This window comes from Ranitomeya variabilis, chromosome 5 (genome assembly GCF_051348905.1).
Source record: "Ranitomeya variabilis isolate aRanVar5 chromosome 5, aRanVar5.hap1, whole genome shotgun sequence".
Taxonomy (NCBI): Eukaryota; Metazoa; Chordata; class Amphibia; order Anura; family Dendrobatidae; genus Ranitomeya; species Ranitomeya variabilis.
The window spans coordinates 632,620,721-632,646,631 of NC_135236.1; the positions used below are offsets into that span (position 1 = coordinate 632,620,721).

Here is a 25,911-nt window from a genome sequence, read left to right on the forward strand (position 1 = left end):
TTATATATTCTCGCATAGCAGTATGTTCAGGCACAGACAGATTAAATAAACGACCCTTTGGGTATTTACTACCCGGAATTAAATCTATAGCACAATCGCACTCACGGTGCGGAGGTAGTGAACCCAGCTTGGGTTCTTCAAAGACGTCACGATAATCAGACAGGAACTCAGGGATTTCAGAGGGAATAGATGATGAAATGGACACCAAAGGTACGTCCCCATGAGTCCCCTTACATCCCCAGCTCAACACAGACATAGCTCTCCAGTCAAGGACTGGGTTGTGAGACTGCAGCCATGGCAATCCCAGCACCAAATCATCATGTAGATTATACAGCACCAGAAAACGAATAGTCTCCTGTTGATCCGGATTAATACACATAGTCACTTGTGTCCAGTATTGTGGTTTATTATTAGCCAATGGGGTGGAGTCAATCCCCTTCAGAGGAATAAGAGTTTCCAAAGGCTCTAAATCATACCCACAACGATTGGCAAAGGACCAATCCATAAGACTCAAAGCGGCGCCAGAGTCGATATAGGCGTCAGTAGTAATAGATGACAAAGAGCAAATCAGGGTCACAGACAAAATAAATTTAGACTGTAAAGTGCCAATGGAAACGGATTTATCAAGCTTTTTAGTACGCTTAGAGCATGCTGATATAACATGAGTAGAATCCCCACAATAGAAACACAACCCATTTTTCCGTCTAAAATTCTGCCGCTCGCTTCTGGACAGAATTCTATCACACTGCATGCTTTCTGGCGTCTTCTCAGTGGACACCGCCAGATGGTGCACTGGTTTGCGCTCCCGCAGACGCCTATCGATCTGAATGGCCATTGTCATGGACTCATTCAGACCCGCAGGCACAGGGAACCCCACCATAACATCCTTAATGGCATCAGAGAGACCCTCTCTGAAAGTAGCCGCCAAGGCACACTCATTCCACTGAGTAAGCACAGACCATTTACGGAATCTTTGGCAGTAAATTTCAGCTTCATCTTGCCCCTGCGATAGGGACATCAAAGTTTTTTCTGCCTGAAGTTCCAAATGAGGTTCCTCATACAGCAAGCCCAAGGCCAAAAAAAACGCATCCACATTGCGCAACGCAGGATCCCCTGGTGCCAATGCAAAAGCCCAGTCTTGAGGGTCGCCGCGGAGCAAGGAAATCACAATCCCAACCTGCTGTGCAGGGTCTCCAGCAGAACGAGATTTCAGGGACAAAAATAGCTTACAATTATTTCTAAAATTCTGAAAGCTAGATCTATTCCCTGAGAAGAATTCCGGCAAAGGAATTCTCGGCTCAGATACCGGAGCATGAATAATAAAATCTTGCAAATTTTGTACTTTCGTGGTGAGATTATTCAAACCTGCAGTTACACTCTGAAGATCCATTATTAACAGGTGAACACAAAGCCATTCAAAGATTATAAGGAGAGAGAAAAAAAAGAAAGACTGCAGCATAGACAGACTGGCAAGTGATCCAATTAAGAGCACAGAGAAAAAAAAAAAAAAAAAAACTCTCAGCAGACTTCTTATTTCTCTCCTTTCTCAGCCAAGGATTTTAACCCTTTAGAGGTCCGGTCAAACTGTCATGATCTCCATGGCCAGAGAACTAGCATAAGCCTCTATAGGAACAAGCTCTTGGAAGATGTAACTATACTGACCATGAACTAAACCTACCGCATCATCTAGAAGTAGCCAGGTAGCATGTCCTACTTTTTATCCCTATATGCCCAGCGCCGGCCGGAGAACTAAATAATGCTAGCAGAGGGAAATATAAGACCTGACTCACCTCTAGAGAAATGCCCAAAAAAAAGGAGACAGAGGCCCCCCACATATATTGGCGGTGATATGAGATGAAACAACAAACGCAGCAGGAAAATAGTTTTAGCAAATTTGAGGTCCGCTTTCTAGATAGCAGAAGACAGAAAGCATACTTTCATGGTCAGTAGAAAACCCTAACAAAACACATCCAGAAATTACTTTAGGACTCTGGCATTAACTCATAATACCAGAGTGGCAATTCCTGATCAACAAGAGCTTTCCAGACACAGTAACGAAACTGCAGCTGTGAACTGGAACCAAAATACAAAAACAAAACATGGACGAATGTCCAACTTATCTAGTAGATGTCTGGGAGCAGGAACAAGCACAGAGAGGCTTCTGATAACATTGTTGACCGGCAAGCATCTAACAGAGAAGCCAGGTTATATAGCGACACCCAGATCTAATCAGAACAGGTGAACAGGGAAGATGATGTCACAAGTTCAATTCCACCAGTAGCCACCGGGGGAGCCCAGAATCCAAATTCACAACACTACTCTAAGCCAGCGCCAGGCAGAACAGGCAGCTAGTTAGTAACTATCCGCCTGTCAGGTCGTAGCCCCATGGATTAAAAAATAGTCCCCTTTTTAAAAGAAATCTATATTTATTCCAATAAGATAACAGTAATACTAAGCACCCTCTCTCTGAGCCTGTGATCCCATTCTAACCCCCCTGTGATGCTCCCAGCTTTCGTTTACAGGCAGCCAGCTTGTGACCGCTGCAATCAATCAGTGGTTAACAGATATTGTGCCATACTAATGACTTCATGGCTTCAATCGCTGAGTGATGGATGAAACAAATTACACAGCTCAAATATGGCTGGTGAGATAACATTATATGGTAAAAAAAAAGTGCTGTAGTGTCTCCTTCTGGCTATGAAGGAGATGTAGAGCTCTGGATTAGTGCCTAATTCTACCTAAATAATGCAGAATGTAGGGCCTGATTCTTCTTTTTTTTCCAAGTCACTTTTCTTGCCTTGTGGTATTCATCAATGTTTTTTTCTAAGCCAAGTTCTTCAAAAAAACATTACATGGTTGGCAAATTTTTCACAAAGTCAGAAATGCTCTTCTTTTTTCATACCTTTGTAGAGCAAAAAAGTCAGACGTTTTGCTAAAAAGTTGCAAAACATGCTCAAAACTTACAAATGTACTCCAGAGGGAAAGTGGAGGATACTTACACAAAAGTTTTGCAACTTTTTAAAAAGTTTGCATTTAATGAATTGGATGGATGGAAATACCAAATCCCACCCACAACAGCGAACAAATAGGGAAAATAACGGGCAAACACATAAAATGGACTTTATAAAAAGGTGCAAATTAAAAGAATGAGGTGCAAATGAAAAACAGACTAGACACAAAAAAATGTGCAAATGCTATAATGAATCTGACCCTTAGAGTTCATTCTAAGCTTTTCTGGAAAATATGGCCACAACGAAGTGATGTAGGACACGTTTTGTATTTCATGTCTTTATTACAATGTTTTTTTCTCATAATAATGTGGGATATGAGTCATTTTTTATGAATCAGATGGAAATGATTTAGTGCAGTATCAACTATGGAGTATTCAAGTGGGTCACATGCCACAGGGCATCCCATTGTTGGCAGCACGTAGACTACTACAATGAGCTCTTGTTTTTCTAGGAATTATATAAAGACGAAATTACAAGCCACATTGGTTTCCCTTCTATGGGCATGAAGTAGTAAGGGTCTGATAATAATACAATATATAGTAGTACACAGTGTACCCTCCCATAAATGCCCCCCCCCCCCCCCCCCCCGGCTAGAAGGATGTATTATTTTGCTATTTTGGAAGAAATATGCTTGCTATGATCAGAAAACCGTCCTAGTGTGTAAAATTACAGCAAGCAGAAAAAATGGTGAAACATTGAAAATGGTGGACATCATATTAGAGAAGAAGTGTTACTCTGGTATATTCTATCAGGGGCAGACAGGCGGCCATATAACTTTTGCGGGGATCACATTGCAATCCTCGGACTGGCTGTCGGCTAGCCTGACCTGAGTCTGACAGCCTGAATTTCTCTGCAGCTGTCAAGCTCAGATCAGCCAGCCCAAGGACTGAGATGTGATCCTCACATGAATTATACGGCTGACTGTCTGCACCCTTAAAGTTTGACTTTCCATTTACAGAAGAGGAAGCCAACGGGAAACTTTGTAAATAGCAATACTAGTTTACTCCGACATTATCTGTGGAGGCGAAGTCATTACCATTTATACTGCACTAGGTGGAGGCCTGATGCTACCATATCAGGAGGGCGGTAATGTCACGATGGGGGCAGGCATGCGGTGCTCTAGTTCCCAAAGCATCCTGTGATAATCTACACTGCGTGCAGAATTATTAGGCAAGTTGTATTTTAGAGGACTATTTTTATTATTGATAAACAACTATGTTCTCAATGAACCCAAAAGACTCATAAATATCAAAGCTTAATATTTTTGGAAGTTGGAGTGGGATTTTTTAGATTTGGCTATCTTATGAGGATATCTGTTTGAGCAGGTAACTATTACTGTGCAGAATTAGTAGGCAACTTAATAAAAACCAAATATAATCCCATCTCACTTGTTTATTTTCACCAGGTGAACCAATATAACTGCACAAAATTTAGAAATAAACATTTCTGACAGGAAAAAACAAAACCCCCCAAAATTAGTGACCAATATAGCCACCTTTCTTTATGATGACACTCAACAGCCTTCCATCCATAGATTCTGTCAGTTCCTTGATCTGTTTACGACCAACATTGCGTGCAGCAGCCACCACAGCCTCCCAGACACTGTTCCGAGAGGTGGACCGTTTTCCTTCCCTGTAGATCTCACATTTTATGAGGATCCACAGGTTCTCTATGGGGTTCAGATCAGGTGAACAAGGGGGCTATGTCATTATTTTTTCTTCTTTGAGACCTTCACTGGGCAGCCACACTGTGGAGTAGTTAGAGGCATGTGTTGGAGCATTGTCCTGCATGAAAATCATGTTTTTCTTGAACGATACTGACTTCTTCCTGTACCACTGCTTGAAGAAGTTGTCTTCCAGAAACTGGCAGTAGGTCTGGGAGTTGAGCTTCACTCCATCCTTAACCCAAAAAGGTCCCACAAGTTCATCTTTGATGATACCAGCCCATACCAGTACCCCACCTCCACCTTGCTGGCGTCCAAGTCGGAGTGGAGGTCTCTGCCCTATACTGATGCAGCTTCTGGTCCATCCATCTGGCCCATCAAGATTCACTCTCATTTCATCAGTCCATAAAACCTTTGAAAAGTCAGTTTTAAGATATTTCTTGGCCCAGTCCTGATGTTTTATCTTATGTTTCTTGTTCAAAGGTGGTCGTTTTTCAGCCTTCCTTACCTTGGCCATGTCCCTGAGTATCGCACACCTTGTGCTTTTTGTTACTCCAGTAACGTTGCAGCTCTGAAATATGGCAAAATTGGTGGCAAATGGCATCTTAGCAGCTTCAAGCTTGATTTTCCTCAATTCATGGGCAGTTATTTTGACCTTTTTTGCCCAACACGCTTGATTTTCCTCAATACATGGGCAGTTATTTTGACCTTTTTTGCCCAACACGCTTCTTGCGACCCTGTTGGCTATTTGCCATGAAACCCTTGATTGTTCGTAATCAAAATCTTGGCAATTTCAAGACTGCTGCATCCCTCTGCAAGACATGTCACAATTTTGGACTTTTCAGAGCCCCTCAAATCTCTCTTCTCACCCATTTTGCCAAAGGAAAGGAAGTCGCCTAATAATTAAGCACACCCTACATAGGGTTTTGATGTCATTAGACAACACTCCTCCTCATTACAGAGATGCACATCACCTGATTTACTTAATTGGTAGTTGGCTCTCAAGCCTGAACAGTTGGAGTAGGACAACATGTATAAAAAGTATCATGTGATCAAAATACAACTTGTCTAATAATTCTGCACACAGTGTAATGACTTTTGCATCAGGGGACTCATGTGCTTGACGCCTATACTTATATGCATTGTTTTTGTCCCAGTGATGCTGTTGCTCTTCAAGGGTCTCATTTACCCGTTGTTGTCTTCGACATTGTGCTTTTGCTGCTTTCCTTTCATTGTCATTGTTGTACTTTTTAGGAGCAATCATGTTGGCGTTGATATCTGCTTTTTAAAGGGGTTTTCCCATGAACAAAAGTTAATGATAAAAATTGTCGGTGTCTGACCGTGTACAGAACATACCACAGCTCCTGGACAGGGGAGGAAGCCAAAGACAATACTGACATTACAGCAGGAGAACGCAAAGGATACATTTTGTGAGGTAAAATATTTTTGTAAATACAGTCAGTGAAATATTTCACCTCACAAAATGAATCCACTGTGATCCCCTGCTGTAATGTCAGTATTGTCTTTTGCTTCCTCCCCTGCACAGGAGAAGTGGTATGCTCCATACACGGTCAGACACAGTCAATTTTTAAAGTGAACTTTCGTTCATGGGAAAACCCCTTTAATATGACCGGCTTCCTTTGCCTGTAGACACGTCGCGCATCTGCAGCCAGGATCAGCCGAATGATTCACTGAACCTGTGCGTAATTCATGCAGGAGCAGTAAATCAGACCGCTGCCATCTTTGTGCAGACAAATAGCGGCAGTCACATTAAAACTGTGCATGCACTCCTCCTGAACAAAGATGGCGGCAGTCAGTGAATCATACGGCTGATCCCGGCGGCAGCATGTTCGCGATGGTGTTCTGCTGGTGATACCACGCAAGAGGCTGCGTGAGTGTGTGTGTGGTGTGTACGGCGCATAGAGTGTGTGTGTGTGTGTGTGTGGTGCGACGGTGTTCCGCTGGTGGTACTGAGCAATAGGTTGGTACCGGCAGCAGTTCCCATATTTAGACACCCATCACTTGGGTGTCCCAATATGACGGTTGGTGAACTTCCTCCACGTGTAATTCTGGGATACGGTGACATCTCGACAGAACAGGAAATGAAAACATTACAAGGCAATTATATAAATAGATGAGAGCGCAGCAGTGAAGTCACTATCATTTATACTGCATGAGAGCGCAGCACTGAAATCACTACCATTTATACTGTATGAGAGCACAGCACTGAAGTCACTATTTATACCATATGAGAGCGCAGCACTGAAGTCATTTCCATTTATACTGTATGAGAGCGCAGCACTGAAGTCACTATTTATACCATATGAGAGCGCAGCACTGAAGTCATTTCCATTTTTACTGTATGAGAGCGCAGCACTGAAGTCATTTCCATTTATACCATATGAGAGCGCAGCACTGAAGTCACTTCCATTTATACTGTATGAGAATGCAGCACTGAAGTCATTACCATTTATACTGTATGGGAGCGCAGCACTGAAGTCATTACTATTTATACCACATGAGAGCGCAGTACTGAAGTCATTACCATTAATACTGTATGAGAGCGCAGCACTGAAGTCACTATTTATACCATATGAGAGCGCAGCACTGAAGTCACTTCCATTTTTACTGTATGAGAGCGTAGCACTGAAGTCACTACTATTTATACTGTATGAAAGCGCAGCACTGAAGTCATTACCGTTTATACCATATAAGAGCGCAGCACTGAAGTAATTTCCATTTATACCATATGAGAGCGCAGCACTGAAGTCATGGTAACACAAGCCCCATATAACATTCCCAATAAAAACACATGACACATGAATTTTGTTTGGAATAAAAATGGCCGTGGCGTTTATTTTGGGTCACATAAAATTTATTTTAATCCAAGAAATAATCAACACCATTGAGATTCTATAAAAATTGGCTTAAATCCACACACATAACCCAGTCCACCCGAAATCAACGGGCGACTTTCCCACAAATAAACGACACGACAAAGAAATATACAGTAAAACATAACTTCAGGGAGGGAGGGCGGGATCTTTAATCTTCTTCTGTAGACTGGCGACGAGCCGTTAAAACATCTGATTTTTATAGAAAAAATCCTTCCCGCACTTTTTGTTTAAACCAATCAAACTGCTCAAAAAGTGCGGGAACAACAACTAGATTAAACCGGTTTGAACCTGCTCGTGCATAGCACAGCTTACATAAATAACTTAACCCTTTGAACACATTACCAATTAAAAAACACATACCACTAAAAAAGGGGGGAAAGGAGAGGCTGTGTTATCATGCGACCCCCCCTGCATTCAGCAAGGGGGGGGGCGTTCATGGTAACACAAGCCCCATATAACATTCCCAATAAAAACACATGACACATGAATTTTGTTTGGAATAAAAATGGCCGTGGCGTTTATTTTGGGTCACATAAAATTTATTTTAATCCAAGAAATAATCAACACCATTGAGATTCTATAAAAATTGGCTTAAATCCACACACATAACCCAGTCCACCCGAAATCAACGGGCGACTTTCCCAAATGCCAAGCCTTAAGAAGGCGAGGCCCCCCCAAAACGCCATAGCCATCTTTCAATGATGGTCTGGAAATCCAAATTCAAAACGTCCAGACCAACATCAGACAAATGCACCAAATCCCTCATGTACATGCCCGGAATGGCATCTTCCAAATCCACATGCCTGTAAGAAAAACCATCAATTAAACACATAAACTTTTCCAAATTCCTGTTGACCCGCTTACGGATCCTTTCTAAAAATACCATATTCGTACTGAACCACAAAAATCTTGGAACGATTTCTGAAAATACAAAAGTTGCATTCAAAAATTCTGTTTTTAATATAGATAAATCCCTTCTCATAAAAGCAATCAGGTTCAGGGTATTGATTTTACCCAAATCATTGCCTCCAAGATGAAAAATGACTAAGTTCGGGGAAGGCCATGACTTCTTCAATCTTCGCATATCTTCGATTAAATTTTTCCACTGCATACCACGCCTACTAAACCAAAACACTTGGAGAAAAGAAGGATTAAAAGAAAGATTCGATGTATATGATCTCAAATTTGCCCTTTTCTTAGACCAAAAAACATAAGAATGTCCGATGATCCATATCGACCAGATTCCTAAAATCGAACCAAATATTAAGAAGGAAATAAATTAGGACGAATGTATAACTTAAATCTATCAGATTCCCAGCGGCCGATTCTCTTTATCGCGTTGTCACGAAAACCCAATCTAGAGGCCTCGGTTGCGGCCCCAATACGAAAGGAATGAGATGAAATGTGTTGGCTTTCTAAATTAAGCTCCTTTAAACATTTTTTGAGAATAAAGTTGAATTGAAAACAGGTAGCAGGCTCACCATTCATATGAATAAACAATGGGCCATTGATCTTAGGCCTTAATAATACCCATCTTTTCGTATTGGAAACCGGACAAATAATATTGTCAGAAATTGAATTAAGCCGCAAGGAAGAGCCTCTCCCTAATTGGTCCGTTTTGGATTTTCTGATAAATAACATGACGTGAGAATCAAAAATTTCAACATCTTCAATGAAAAGGCCAGACGGGACGGACTTCTTCTGCGACACTACCTCTCCGACCCGTAATGCTGCAAAAAATGCTAAAGAAAAGGCTGTGGAAAAAAGGCACGATTCAAACTCATTTAAACAAACTAAGGAAACAGAAGAACAGAGGTTCTTAAGTAAATGGAAAGAGATCGGACGTCGCTCATCGGGCTTAAAGTGAGCCCTTCTAAAACCTTTTAAAAATTGGCGTACATGAAAAATATCAGACATAGGGTTAGAACCCAAAACCTTAAGAAAAAATGAAACCCCTGCAATATTTTTTGACAGAGCAGAATAAGATAAACCTCTTTTAACTAAAAATTCTAAGAAAGACAACGACATTTCAACATTACAAACTGCATGAGGATGATTTCTGGCTATACAAAAATTGTACCACAGATTCCATGCCGCCGAGTAATCGGCCCATGTTCTATCGGCCAAAGATTTACTGATGAAATGTGAGATTAATCCTGAATCACCTCCCAAATCCATTCTGGAAAAATTGCTCTGTTTCTTCCCTCTTCCTGAATTTTTCTCTCGGTAATAAAAAGCTGGCGGTAACAAATGGATGCAGCATTATTATCACGCCCAGATGAAAAAGAAGCTTTTAACCATATGTTATGCTCCAAACAGAGAAAAACCATCTGCCTAATGACCCGAGCAGCCCATCTATTCTTTGAAGACAGAGTATTTATTGCAAAAACTAGACCTTGATTATCTGACAAGAACAAAATTCTTTTATTACTGAGCTGCGCACCCCAAAGCTGTATACACGAAAATATGGAGAACAAGTCCAAAACAGTCTGATTGTCTATCACTTTAAGCAGATGCCAAGACGGCGGCCATACCTCAGCCGCCCAAAAAGATGAAAATGAAAAAACAAGGACAATTCCTGTGCCGAAACAAATGGTGTCTGCCACACTGTTCTACCATTAAAGTTGGACAAAAACTTCAACCAAACTTTCAAATCCTCTTTTACTTCCCTACCAAGACGAATATGAGAATGAGGTGAGGAAAGTCCAGAAGTGGCTTCATATAATCTCCTAGAAAACACTCTGCCTATTGGGATAATTCGGAGTGCAAAATTCAAAGAACCCAATAAGGACTGCAACTCCTTAAGGGTAACCTTTTCTGCTGCTAAACAACTAGAGACGGAAAGATAAAGTTTAGATAATTTTTCAGAGGGTAAAGAACAAGACATACTTTCAGAATCTAATAAAATGCCTAAAAATTCTAAAGATGAACAAGGAAATACAGTCTTTTCCGCCGCAATGGGGACTCCAAATTGATTACAAACATTCAAAAATTTGCTCAACATAGAATGACAAATAAACGAATCAGCTGGACCAATAAATAAAAAGTCATCCAGATAGTGTAACATACCGCCACCAACAAAATCTGACTCAACTACCCATTGGAGAAAAGTGGAAAACGATTCAAAATAAAAACATGAAAGGGAAAAACCCATAGGTAGGCATCTGTCAAAGAAAAATTTATCTTGAAAAGCAAAACCAAGAGAACTGAAACCCTCCGGACTAACCGGTAAAATCCTAAATGCAGACTTAATATCCGACTTTGCCATAAGGGCGTTACAACCAAATTTTCTCAACAAATCTAAAGCAACATCAAAAGAGGTATATTTAACAGAGCAATTCATACTAGCCACTTCATCATTTAAGGACATACCCGTGGGGTACGATAAATGATGAATGAGTCTATACGATCCAGTTTCCTTTTTAGGAACTATCCCCAAAGGAGATAACCTAAAATCTGCAAATGGAGGAGAATCAAAAGGACCAGAAACCCGACCGGCTTCTAACTCCTTTATAATCTTCTCCTCCACAATGTGTGAAAACTCTAAAGCTGAAGGCAAATTACTCACTAATTTGCAACCTGTACCTCTAAACGGAGGTACAAAAAAACCATTTAAAAAACCATTAAACAGGAGAGAACTACTCTCCTGATCTGGGTACATTTCTAGCCATTGTAACATTCTTTCCAATTTCACCGGACTCAGGGCCTTTTGAAAAAGGCTCTCTGTTACCTTGTTGGTTAGACTGCATCTGTTTCTTATAACACTTGGACATTGGATGAACGCCCCCGCAAAAGGAGCATTCATGTCGAAAGCGGCAATTCTGGGCCCACTTACAGCTTGATTTGTTAAAAGCAAAGCATACGCCCCGCCTTACAGCAGCATTGGGGGTCTGCCTAGGAGTTTGGAATCTCTGAGGTAACATAAGGTTAACCCATAACCCAACATCTTTTGTACCCCATGTTAGGTTTGGGAACATGGACAATTTCTGCCTGAACGCTTCGTCATAAAGCAGCCAGGCCATACCCCCAAAATTCCGATAAGCTTCAAGGATAGAATCCAGGTGTTGAAAGAGACCAGAGCAAAGATATGGAAACTTCTCGCCGAGAACAGCAGAATAAATAGAGAAAGCTTGCAACCAATTGTTAAAAGATTTAACAGGATTGACCTTTCTCTTATCATCTGAATCCTCTTTTTTCTCATACCTATTCTGCTGTTCTCTGCCAGAAGGTAAAAGCGTAAATATGTCAATAAATGATTTGCTCCAAATCTGATCTTTCACCGCAGGGCTCAAATGAAAGCCCAGCGGGGAAACATCACATGTAAGTGATTCTTTTAAAAGAATTTCTGGTACACCTGGCTTCAGAACTGCGCTAAGACTGGCAGTATTAGTGTCTATTGAGGGGGTTCTGGGAACGGCAGGAAAAACACTGCCGCTCAAATAATCCTCCAAGGCTTCCCTCACTAACTCCTTGACGTTAAAGGGACTGACAGATAAGGGGACATTGAAGTTCTCACCAGATCCATGAAGACCCGCATCTGTAGCCGGGGTGCCAGCACTCAAGCCTAATCCGATAGGCGAATGCGGTCTGCGATGAAGACGACTGTCCTCTTGGCTGGATGTGGATGGCGCTGATAACCAGGACTTGGCAGCGGCAGCAGCGGAGGAAGATACACCTGCATTGAAATGCTCACCACTGTGGGTAAGCGCTGCTGGCCGAGGTCCCTGGACCGCTGCAGCGCTTGTACGGCTACAGCGGTTAGACGACTCCATGTCTCTTCTCACCGGCGCCGGGATCACTTCCGGGTCTTCGTCAAGCGACGCGCCGGACATGACATCGTTCTCCGGCGCTCGCAGATGAGGAGACAGCTGACCGCGGTGAAGATCTCGCGGAGGGCTCCGAGACTTCCGCCGCGCCATTCTCCGCCCACTGCAGCGCCGAGCCCGGGAATCTTCATGCGCAGACGAAGATGGCGGCTCCGGCGAGTAAACGACTCTCGCTCTCCGATTCTTCCGCAAGCTCCGACTTGACCTCGACGGGGAAGACTCCACATTCTGAGGGGAAGGCGACAACTGAGGAGCAGGAGAAGCCGGGACCTCATTAACAGAGGTAGGTTTTATAGCTGGCTGCGCCGCCAGGCAACTCCGCAACCATTCAGTGCCGCCCTCCGCCTCCGCCCGTTGTATCAGCTGCTGAAGAAGGGCCTCCATCAGCTGTCTTCAATCTTTAATCTTCTTCTGTAGACTGGCGACGAGCCGTTAAAACATCTGATTTTTATAGAAAAAATCCTTCCCGCACTTTTTGTTTAAACCAATCAAACTGCTCAAAAAGTGCGGGAACAACAACTAGATTAAACCGGTTTGAACCTGCTCGTGCATAGCACAGCTTACATAAATAACTTAACCCTTTGAACACATTACCAATTAAAAAACACATACCACTAAAAAAGGGGGGAAAGGAGAGGCTGTGTTATCATGCGACCCCCCCTGCATTCAGCAAGGGGGGGGGCGTTCATTACCATTTATACTGTATGAGAGCGCAGCACTGAAGTCGTTACCATTTATACTGTATGAGAGCGCAGCACTGAAGTCACTACTATTTATACTGTATGAGAGCGCAGCACTGAAGTCATTACCATTTATACTGTATGAGAGCGCAGCACTGAAGTCACTACTATTTATACTGTATGAGAGCGCAGCACTGAAGTCACTACCACTAATACTGTATGAGAGCGCAGCACTAAAGTCATTATCACTAATATTGTATGAGAGCGCAGCACTGAAGTCATCATTACCACTAATAGTGTAGGAGAGCGCAGCACTGAAGTCATTACCACTAATAGTGTATGAGAGCAGCACTGAAGTCATTACCATTTATGCTGTAGGAGAGCGCAGCACTGAAGTCATTACCATTTATACTGTATGAGAGCGCAGCACTGAAGTCATTACCATTTATACTGTATGAGAGCGCAGCACTGAAGTCATTACCATTTATACGGTATGAGAACACAGCACTGAAGTCACTACTATTTATACTGTATGAGAGCGCAGCACTGAAGTCACCACTATTTATATTGTATGAGAGCGCAGCACTGAAGTCACTACCACTAATACTGTATGAGATCGCAGCACTGAAGTCATTATCACTAATATTGTATGAGAGCGCAGCACTGAAGTCATCATTACCACTAATAGTGTAGGAGAGCGCAGCACTGAAGTCATTACCACTAATAGTGTATGAGAGCAGCACTGAAGTCATTACCATTTATGCTGTATGAGAGCGCAGCACTGAAGTCACTACTATTTATACTGTATGAGAGCGCAGCACTGAAGTCACTATTTATACCATATGAGAGCGCAGCACTGAAGTCACTTCCATTTTTACTGTATGAGAGCGCAGCACTGAAGTCATTACCGTTTATACCATATTAGAGCGCAGCACTGAAGTAATTACCACTAATAGTGTACGAGAGCAGCACTGAAGTCATTACCATTTATACTGTATGAGATCGCAGCACTGAAGTCACTACTATTTATACTATATGAGAGCGCAGCACTGAAGTCACTACTATTTATACTGTATGAGAGCGCAGCACTGAAGTCACTACTATTTATACTGTATGAGAGCGCAGCACTGAAGTCATTAACATTTATACTGTATGAGAGCGCAGCACTGAAGTCATTACCATTTATACTGTGTGAGAGCGCAGCACTGAAGCATTACCATTTATACTGTATGAGAGCGCAGCACTGAAGTCATTAACATTTATACTGTATGAGAGCGCAGCACTGAAGTCATTACCATTTATACTGTGTGAGAGCGCAGCACTGAAGCATTACCATTTATACTGTATGAGAGCGCAGCACTGAAGTAATTGCCATTTATACTGTATGAGAGCGCTGCACTGAATTCATTACCATTTATACTGTATGAGAGCGCAGCACTGACGTCACTACTATTTATACTGTATGAGAGCGCAGCACTGAAGTCATTACCATTTATACTGTATGAGAGCGCAGCACTGAAGCATTACCATTTATACTGTATGAGAGCGCAGCACTGAAGTCATTACCATTTACACTGTATGAGAGCGCAGCACTGAATTCATTACCATTTATGCTGTATGAGAGCGCAGCACTGAAGTAATTGCCATTTATACTGTATGAGAGCGCAGCACTGAAGTCATTACCATTTATACTGTATGAGAGCGCAGCACTGAAGTCATTAACATTTATACTGTATGAGAGCGCAGCACTGAAGTCATTACCATTTATACTGTGTGAGAGCGCAGCACTGAAGTCATTACCATTTATACTGTATGAGAGCGCAGCACTGACGTCATTACCATTTATGCTGTATGAGAGCGCAGCACTGAAGCATTATCATTTATACTGTATGAGAACGCAGCACTGAAGTAATTGCCATTTATACTGTATGAGAGCGCAGCACTGAATTCACTACCATTTATCCTGTATGAGAGCGCAGCACTGAAGTCATTACCACTTATACTGTATGAGAGCGCAGCACTGAAGTCATTACCATTTATACGGTATGAGAGCGCAGCACTGAAGTCATTACCATTTATACTGTATGAGAGCGCAGCACTGACGTCATTACCATTTATGCTGTATGAGAGCGCAGCACTGAAGTCGTTACCATTTATACTGTATGAGAGCGCAGCAATGAAGTCATTACTATTTATACTGTATGAGAGCGCAGCACTGAAGTCATTACCATTTATACTGTATGAGAGCGCAGCACTGAATTAATTACCATTTATACTGTATGAGAGCGCAGCACTGAATTAATTACCATTTATACTGTATGAGAGCGCAGCACTGAAGTCATTACCATTTATACTGTATGAGAGCGCAGCACTGAAGTCATTAACATTTATACTGTATGAGAGCGCAGCACTGAAGTAATTGCCATTTATACTGTATGAGAGCGCAGCACTGAAGTAATTACCATTTATACTGTATGAGAGCGCAGCACTGAAGTCGTTACCATTTATACTGTATGAGAGCGCAGCACTGAAGTCATTACCATTTATACTGTATGAGAGCGCAGCACTGAAGTCATTAACATTTATACTGTATGAGAGCGCAGCACTGAAGTAATTGCCATTTATACTGTATGAGAGCGCAGCACTGAAGTCATTACCATTTATACTGTATGAGAGCGCAGCACTGAAGTCATTAACATTTATACTGTATGAGAGCGCAGCACTGAAGTCATTACCATTTATACTGTGTGAGAGCGCAGCACTGAAGCATTACCATTTATACTGTATGAGAGCGCAGCACTGAAGTAATTGCCATTTATACTGTATGAGAGCGCAGCACTGACGTCACTACTATTTATACTGTATGAGAGCGCAGCACTGAAGTCACTACCATTTATACTGTATGAGAGCGCAGCACTGAAGCATTACCATTTATACTGTATGAGAGCGCAGCACTGAATTCATTACCATTTATGCTGTATGAGAGCGCAGCACTGAAGTCATTACCATTTATACTGTATGAGAGCGCAGCACTGAATTCATTACCATTTATGCTGTATGAGAGCGCAGCACTGACGTCATTACCATTTATATTGTAGGTGCTCGCACTCCAGTTCTCAGCTGATTGCAGGACAAGGGTCGAGCTGTCATTGGGATCATCAATGGATTCTGCATCAGAGAAAAACTGCATCACCGTCTTCAGCAGGTTAGGTCCTGAGACAGCAGCACACAGCATCTGGAAGACACCACAACATGAAAAAGCCACCATAAGTGGTCGCTCACATCTGCGTATAAAAAATTGCTGAGATTCCTCACATGCAATCAGTATGCAATGTGCTTTTAACTTCAGATTTTACATACTGTCATTCTTTTTCATTTCAAGCTAGTTCACAAACTAATAATACAATCTTATATACAGATATAGATAGAATAAATAGGATAGATAGATATCCTGTAGATAATTAATGTAACAAGCTCCCTAAATATCATAAACTGGCACACTTTAGTGCCTTTCATGTGGCACTAAAGGGTGTGTAACCTTATTTAACCTATTAAACAAACGTTTAATTTAAAAAAAATGGTGTGAGGTCCTCTTTATTTTTGTTAACCAGCTGAGGGAAAGCAGACAGCTGAGAGCTGGTATTATTATTCTGGAAACGGGTCAATATCCATGTACCTTCCCAGACTATTAATTGCAGCTGTCTGCATAGCCATTACTGATTATTAAAAATGTGACCCCCCCCCCCCCCCAAATGACATGGTTTCCTCCCTATTTTTAATAACCAGCCAAGGCTAAGCAGACAGCTGTGAGCTAATATTAATTATCTGGAATGTGACATGGATATTGGCCCCTTCCCAGACTAATAACACCAGCTCTCATCCACGCCCAGAAGTGTTGCATCTATTAGATGTGCCAATTCTGGCGCTTAGCCTCGGCTCTTCCCAATTGCTCTGATGCGTTGGCAATTGGGGTAATGGTTTTGGGTTTGATGTCAGCTTTGTAATGTCCGCTGACATCAAGCCCAAGGGTTAGTAATGGAGAGGCGTGTAGCAAACTCCCCCATTACTAACCTCCGTAAGTCACGCTCCTATCAGTGTGTTCCAGTGCCCGTGGTCGGCCATTTTACGTGGCCATATGCAACATGCTGCAATATTTTTCCTCACCCCAATTCCAGGTAAGGAAAAACTCACAGATAAACACTGCCTCATTGAATAACATTGGTGCAAACACAATGTGATTTTTTCTAACATTGAACTCTACGATTTTATACGCAGATATGAGCGAACCCTAAGGAAGGGGATATACGACCACTTTGACCATGACAGAGGTGGTGCAGCCAAAACTTACCGTGTGCCGCTGTTACATTGCAGCACAATAAGAATGAATAGGGTCACATTGTGGCCAAAAAGGCACCACCAGAAGCAAGATGCCTGATTCCTGCTGCCCGTGGTGTCGGCAGACTTAATCCACTGACAGGTTCAACTTAAGTTTTCTTGAGGAGCTTGGGCATGATTCATTCTGACAATGTGTCCAAAAATGGTTGTGCACCCCTTGTCTAAAGGGACGATACCACAGCATTCTGGTAGCCTTTTGGCAGCTTAATTAAGTCTGACAGTAAAATGGAAAATAACTAGCTCCACCATTAACTTCAGAGGTTGGTCACCTAGAGGTGTTCTCGCCTTTGCTATTCCTCAATTCCATTGTGGATGACCTTTATCTCATAGGACAGATACCTTTAGTATCTCCTCCTGTGTGCTGTAATGAGGGTGAGGACTTCTGTACTTCCCATCACGGTACTTGTAGGCAATGAAGTCCCGTCTTTGTTCTATACAGTCATCTGAATGAAGAACCTCTGATGGTGGCACACGTGCTGCCCAAAAGCGATTGGCTCGATCATTCCCCAAGATAATAAATAGCTGTAAAAGTTAAGAAATACTTTTATTATAAAAGTGGAAGTAGTCCAATCATACGTAGATCTTACAGATTTTTGAAGGCAGGATTTCCTCAGATATTTGCTTTATATTGCATTACTGGCAATAATAACCTCTCACATTGGCATCTGGGGTACATGTGTGTTGCACACATGTCATAGATATGTTGCTGAAGCTAGGAGCATGTTTGCAATATTTCCTTGAGTTCCTTGATGAAAGTCGATAAAGGGGGAACATGAGCATCTATGGTACTTCTGAACTCAGTTTTACCATTATTTGAGCCTAATGTAAGCTCCTATTTAGGTCTTTAGCCTTCTGATATGAAGGTATTGACTTATAAAGTCACCAGGAAATGTTGCATGGAATTGTCTATGGTCATCTTAGCAAGGAGACCAGCAGCTTGTTACTAGAGACGTCTCGCACCTGCACAATTTCGTTGCTCCAGATGCTGATATCTAGTTTCAGACTCTGCACTTTGGAGATGTTGGTCCCCAGACTTCTGTGCTGACCTGCAGAGCAAACACAAGATGAGAAAGAGATTCTACAGCTGGGGCGATCAGACTTGTCTGGCTATGACTAACACATTGTGGGGAGAGAAATTCCAGAACAGTCATACACTAATACTTGTTATAAATATAGAAATAACACCAAATTACAAACAATCACTAGTAGACTCTAGAGAAGACCAAGACCAAAGTTAATTTTCCACTGAAAGTACCCTGTTCAGAAATTATGGATAGAGCAAAAAAGTAAGCGGTTATGCCCAGGGCAGTCTGACACCTTTCTATCGTAGCCAGCATTAGTCGCTCATCTGTGGGATCAAATCGATGTCAGACCTTCATTCCCCCGGTAGATCAATAAGCCTTGGGCACCCATGGCCTTGTTGATGGTTCACTGTTAACATTTCTTAGGACCACTTTTGGTGGGTAGTAACCAGGAACATCACACAAGACTTGTCGTTCTACAGAATCTCAGACACTTGCAGATATTTACGCTTGTCCATCTTTCCTGCTTCCATCACATCAACTTCAAGGACTGACCATTCTTTTGGATCTACTGTTCCAGGCTACTATATTCCACCACTGAGAGGAGCCATCGCCACAGGATATTGTTATTCATGTCACCTGTCTGTGGTCTTTTATGTTATGGATAATCAGTGTATATGTATGGAGCCTGCTCTGCAATTCCAATTGTCTTGGACTATTTGCAGCGTTGATCCATTAGGCTAGGTTTACATCGCGTTAGGGCATTCAATTTAACAGATGCGTTTCTAAGCGGCACTAACGCAATGTAACGGGTGCGTTAACGCACCCATAGACTTCAATTAGCGTAACGCATCCTAACGCATGTCAAAATCGGCATGCGTTATCGATGGTCCATTAGTTTGTGACGCACCTTCGAGCGCGGACTACCGCATTTTCCGGTACGTTACGGCGAACGCACAGCGAACGGAAGCATTCGCCGTGTATTGAACTCTATTGTAAACGCATGCCGATGCAATGCAACAATGCATTAATGCATGCGTTAGCGCGATCGCAAAAAATAAGACAATTTGGGACACATTGTTAGCGCATTCATTTAACGGATCCATTAACTGGAATGCCCTAACGTGATGTGAACCTAGCCTTAAAGCCGACGGAACAATTCTGCAATATCTAAAAAGGACGCTAAAAACATTTAATCAAAATGAAGTGGAAAGCAAGAGGAGCGGCATTCACCACTGGCAATAACAGTAAACTGAACTTTATTTAAGTTACAGGGTTGCAGATAGAGGCATCAGTGAAATGAGCAACAGCTGTTTCGCATGTTTACACGCTTCTTCTGGCTCACATATCATCACTAGTACTTCCCTTCCTTTTATGCAGGAAATCCCACCCACATTATTTAAATATATTACTATCAATTACTAATCAAAAATGAGAAGAAATGCATAGAAAACACATAAACAACAGATAATAAAAACAGGAGACACTAATATGCACCTCCAAGCAGAAATGGGACTAGGTCAATAAGATCATTTAACCCTATGGGTCCTAAAGCCTCAATCATTTGATTGAAATATATGTCCTGTCTAAATAACTGTTTGCTTCTATCACCACCTTCTTTAGATATTTGTTCAAAATGCAAACCTACAAAACGCATGTGGTCTGGGTCCCACCCATGAACCAGTCTCATATGGCTGATAAGTCTCAGGGAACTTTTTCCAGACTGCAGCGAACGTACATGCTCACAATATAAAATTTACAGCTGTCACATATAATCGCATACACTATGTATTTATTCTGGAAAGTAAAAAATTGATTGAAACTAATGGAAGTAAGGTCCCAAATTACTGTAATGTGGTTCCTACAGTACATATAACCACACTGATTACAGTGTCTACATTTAAAAAGTCCTTTCTGTAAAGTTTATTTTATTAATAAGTCAGTCTTCTGTGTGTGTGAACATGACTTTACCAATATATTTCCAGGCTTCTACTCCTGCGAAACTTAACTATCGGTCTTTTTATAGAAATATCAGATAGCAGTGTGTCACTTTCTATCATGTACCAATATTTATTATTGATCTCACTAAATTGCTCAAAGAATTATGTTTAAAGTAAGGGCATAACAAACCTATTTTTTATTAGTAATTGATAGTAATACATTTTAATAAGGTGAATGGGATATCCTGCATAAAAGAAATGGAATGTGTGCACCAGAAGAAGCGTGTCAACATGCGAAACAGCTATAGCTCATTTCACTGATGTCTCTGTCTGCAACTCTGTGACCAAAATACAGTGCATTTTACTGAAATTGCCAGCTGTGAGGGACGCTCCTCTTGCTTTCCTGTGAATTTTCATGATCATTTACAAGTATCAAGCTAAGCATCACAAGACATGGCTATTATCTGGATATATTTTGTTTAATCCTTAATTCCCTTCAATTGGGTGTAGTGGTAGTGCCAGAACTTTCTTTCTTTGTTTCTTTGGCTAAAAATAATTGTTGCAGGCAAATATGAATCGGCCGGCAGCCACTATCAATTAAGAGGCTGCAACACTTGTGCGTGACCTCCCCAAACAGCTGATGGGAGTAGGTCCTGATAGTTGGGCCACCCCGATATAATATTGAAAATATTGGAGACTTTCTAAATTCAAGTAAACTTAACTCTGAGAGCGCCAGCAAAACCGCATATACCCAAATGGGTAAAAAGCTGAAAGAACAAAGGTATAATAATTGGTCAACCCTCAAGTGTTAAAAATGAACAGATTTACTGAAGGAGAAAGAAATGTGGTGATGCTTCAAAACACTGGTGGGATTATATATTGTAACCCACCCTATCCCAGGATTCTTTATTAACATTTGTGCGGAGCTACAAACTATGACCTATTTAATGCACCGTGGGCGAAACCACAAACCGTGAGTAACCTAAAGCGGATGTGGACTAATCTTCAAATTACCCATCAACACCTTATGGATTTTTATGATATTCTTTGGACGTACGTGACAACATCTTGTGTTTCCATACATATCTAACAATTCTTTCTGTTTTTAAGAATGCACAAATAAATTATTAAAGACTAATCATGAGCAAACGTGAATGTTATCAGAGCATGCTCGCGGGCTAACCGAGTGTCTTCAGCGTGCTTGAAAAATATGTTTGAGTCCTCGCGGCTGTTCATCAGCCCCAACACAGGCAGAGATTGCTTGTTTGTTAGGCGTGTGTTGCGGCTTTCGAACAGCCGTGGGGACTCAAACATATTTTTCGAGCATGCTGAAGACACTCGGTTAGCACCCGAGCATGCGCAGAGAACACTTTATCCCAGCAAGTTCGCTCTTAAACAATAGTGAAGTAAGTGACGTAAATGGAGGCAAAGGGAGTCTATTGATTATCATGGGGCCTTCTGTGTCCATTTTTAGAAAGGAAGTAGTGATGAGCAAATATACTCGTTACTCGAGATTTCTCGAGCATGCTCGAGGGTCCTCCGAGTATTTTTTAGTGCTCGGAGATTTTGTTTTTCTTGCCGCAGCTGAATGATTTACATCTGTTAGCCAGCATAAGTACAGGTGGGGGTTGCCTGGTTGCTAGCGAATCCCCACATGTACTTATGCTGGCTAACAGATGTAAATCATTCAGCTGCGGCAAGAAAAACTAAATCTCCGAGCACTAAAAAATACTCGGAGGACCCCGAGCATGCTCGAGAAATCTCGAGTAACGAGTATAGGTTCATCTGTTCCTAAAGGTGTAACAGACAAACATGAGTGTGAATGGAGCCGTACTCAGCACCGACCTGCACACTGCTTGCATATGACAACACACAGGTTTATGGAGGCCCAGTCGGGGTTGCAAGCTTTGCAGTCAGCACAGGTCTTGTTGGTTTTGTTGGACCAAATCTTTTCAGCCACCTCATAGTCTGAGAGTGACTCAGATATACACTCCAGCAATGCCTCCATCCATTCCTTCTTCTCCCGATCTGACTCTGCTGTGAAGCTGGAAAGGAAGAAAAGGTGCAATTTCTTATAGACAGACAAAAAAATGAAAACATTATATGTGAATATATTAATAAACATATTTTTTTATATCCATACAGATGCAACCAAGGTTATTCTTAACCTCCATTGAAACTTAGGTTTATTAGTAAAATGTACAAGCTTTCAAGAAATAAAAAAAATACTTTTGATGACTTTTGCAGTCTCAGAATTATTCAACCCCTTCATTATAAGCGGTTTTAGTACTTATTAAAGACCCTTTGGCTGCTATGACCTGCTGCAAACATGATGCAAAGCCAGCCACCGGCTTCTGGAAGTGTTCATAATAAATCTTAGCCCATTATTCAGGGGCAATATTCTTGGGTTGTCAAGAGATTCATCCAAAAAGTTAATAGTAGAGATGATTACCTTACACAATCAAGAAAGTGGATACACAAAGATAGCAAAGTCATTAGATGTTGCTATAGTTACAATTAACTCAAAGTTAAAGAAATACTGACTGCACTACATGGACGGGGCAGAAAGCAAACTTTTAACGGAGGCAGGTGGTCAAAAACCCAGGAGTGACTGCAAAAGACCTGCAGCAAGATTTGGTTGCAGAAGGCAAACTAAGGCGCATACTTAATGCTGAAGGTCCTCATGACCGAGCTCTAAGACATACCTCTGCTGACCTAAAACATCAAGAAAAGTTGGTTCCAATATGCTCAAAACCATATAAATAAGCCACAGAGAATTGAGGTTCTATTTTGTGGCGCTACGAAAGAAAACTACCTGTTCAGGCCAATAGATCTATAGTATTTCTGGAGGAGGAAGAATGAAGTGTTCGATGAAAAGAACACCCTGCCTACAGTGAAGCATGGTGGTGGATCAATGATTCTCTGAGGCAACTTTGCTCCCTCCCTGCATTGGAAATTAGCAGTGTGTAGAGAGCAAAATGGATTCAGTCAAGTATCAGGAAATCTTAAGAGAAAATATTATGTCTTTTATGAGGAAGCTGAAGCTTGGGCTTCAACAGTATAATGATCTCAAGCGTACATTAAATCAACCAAGCTTGGTTTCAGAAGAAGCATCGGAAGATACTAGAGAGACTGTCACAGAGGTGAGTCTTGAACCCCGTAGATAACCTTTAATAGTTTTTTTATTTTTTAAGTAGTTACAGTATGAAAAATGCTAAATATTATTCTGTGCTAAGGTTCCTCAAAAACAGTACCAGAAGCTGATGTCTGATTGTGCATCCTTGTTGTGGCTCAACACGGACCAAAAGCGATAACACCGCGGGAAGAACTTACTGTGTTGCATGCAGATTATCAAGGACCAGAACAGCGATGTATACAGAAAATTAGACAGACAAGTGGAACGGGAAACACAAAAAGGCACAGAGCCAGGAGTGAAGATATGCATACAAACTGTAGATTACAGCAAATTGTCCCCAAGAGTGGAATCGTTTATCAGAGATAATTACTTCTCAAGGTACACAACAACCCCATATAACCCATTCCGTTAAACACCAGAAAAAAGGTCAGACAGAATTTATATTAAAAATCTTACAAAATTGATTAATCAAAATGATGAAATAGAAATATAGATCAGAGTGACACTAATAGCAGGAATATCAGTTTCAACAATCTTCTTCAGGAGGATTCTTTTCCTGAAGAAGATTGTCGAAACGCGCGTTGAGGCGGCAGGTGGGTATTTATAATCTACATTTCATGTAAGTTGCATTGCCTATCATGTGTTAGTTACTTCTACACATGAGCACTTATAGTTTACATATATAGTATGTACCATTGTACTCTATCCCAGCCTTAATTATTCAGCATGCACTATTGCACTTTACTTCAGGTTTGATTGATCATTTGTATGGACCTATATAGGAGATATTGTTGCTGTAATTAGCTTGAGTAATTGTGCTGCATTTCTATAATATAATAGGACCCCTGATGGGACCATTTAATAATTAAATGCAGTTTTGATATTTATCGGTATCTTTTCAGTGCACTATATATGTACTATATGTATAATATATTCCAATTTTTGGAACAGATATAATAATTTTTCTAATATCCCCTGATATTCCTGCTATTAGTGTCACTCTGATCTATATTTCTATTTCATCATTTTGATTAAAAAATTTTGTAAGATTTTTTTTAAAAAACTTTCTCACCTTTTTTCTGGTGTTTAATTAACGGAATGGGTTATATGTGGTTGTTACAAACTGTAGATGTAGAGTCGGTCCAGGATTTACAGCAAGCAAATAGTCAGAGACAGAGTTGTATGCTATCAGCTGACGGATGGTCTGTGCAATAACGAAGGAAGCAATGTATGCAATACTTGCTTGCAGAGAAGCTACACACCAATTGTAGTGTTAACAGCACCCGCCAAAAGTCTGTGATGCTTACATCAGAGAAATGCTTAAAGGGAATCTGTCACCAGGATTTTGACACCTAATCTGAAGGAAGCATGCTGTAGAGACAGAGACCCTGATTCCAGAGATGTGTCACTTACTGGGCTGCTTGCTGTAGTTTTGATAAAATCACTGATCATCACTAGAGGACTAGTTAACCTGCTGCCAAGTAGTCCACCATATTCATGAGCTGTGTATATCCCCGCAACACTGATTGAAAGCTTTCTGCCTATGCACAGTATACATAGAAAGCTGTGGTGTAGGTGGGGATATAAGTGCTCAATATTCAGAGAACTGGTAGATCTGCAGCAGATAAAACAGTCATTTTGCCAAAAGACAACACACAGCCCTGCAAGTTACACATCCCTGGAATGTAAATGCAACATTTTGGTCTCATTTATGAAAACTGGATCTGGCTGCCCATAACAACTAATCAGAGAACAGCTTTAATTTCTGTAGACCAGTGCAATAAATAAAAGCTGAGCTCTGATTGGGTGCTGTTAGCAACAAGGTGGGTCCAGATAAATGAGGACCACTTACTTTTCTGAGAGATATTGACAATTCGCTTCCACGTTACCTGAAAGTTCTATGTGGTGTGATCAACTCAAATGTCTTGTTGCGTCCATCCCGGATGGTGGAGCCGTGCATTTCAATCACAAACATTCCATTGCCCATTTTGAAAAACTATATTGAAAAAAATCACAAAGAATTACACTTATTCTTTACACTGTAAAGAAAGGTTACACATTCTAATAAAAAATGAAAAAAATAGGGCCCGCACACCCTCACTATTAAGTTAATGTACAGGTGCACAAATATGGTATTTGGCCAATATACGAGAGGTACGACATATAATGGTTAGGGACCATCCATATTAAAAGGTCACCTTGACGTGGTTAGATGCGTTCTTTGATCTAAAAACTAACTACATTTTAAACGTTTACAGCAATATTGTATTTCAGGAATTCATTATTCGCAGTGTGCTGACTCACAGTGTAAGTAGATGTCCGCATATTGGCCACATAGCGT

The 25,911-nt window shown here is 41.3% G+C and overlaps 1 protein-coding gene across 3 annotated transcripts in view; it reads right to left on the reverse strand.

The window, feature by feature from the left end:
* ARAP3 (ArfGAP with RhoGAP domain, ankyrin repeat and PH domain 3) overlaps window positions 1-25,911 on the reverse strand; it is a 239,241-nt gene that overhangs the window by 99,199 nt on the left and 114,131 nt on the right. For all 3 annotated transcript variants that reach the window (XM_077266276.1, XM_077266274.1, XM_077266275.1), the window contains exons 10-14: window positions 25,460-25,566; window positions 22,280-22,479; window positions 18,433-18,518; window positions 17,812-17,994; window positions 16,162-16,312 (exon numbers count right to left, since the gene is read on the reverse strand). In XM_077266276.1, coding sequence (XP_077122391.1) covers window positions 16,162-16,312; window positions 17,812-17,994; window positions 18,433-18,518; window positions 22,280-22,479; window positions 25,460-25,566 — 727 coding nt within the window. The remainder of the gene's footprint in view (window positions 1-16,161; window positions 16,313-17,811; window positions 17,995-18,432; window positions 18,519-22,279; window positions 22,480-25,459; window positions 25,567-25,911) is intronic.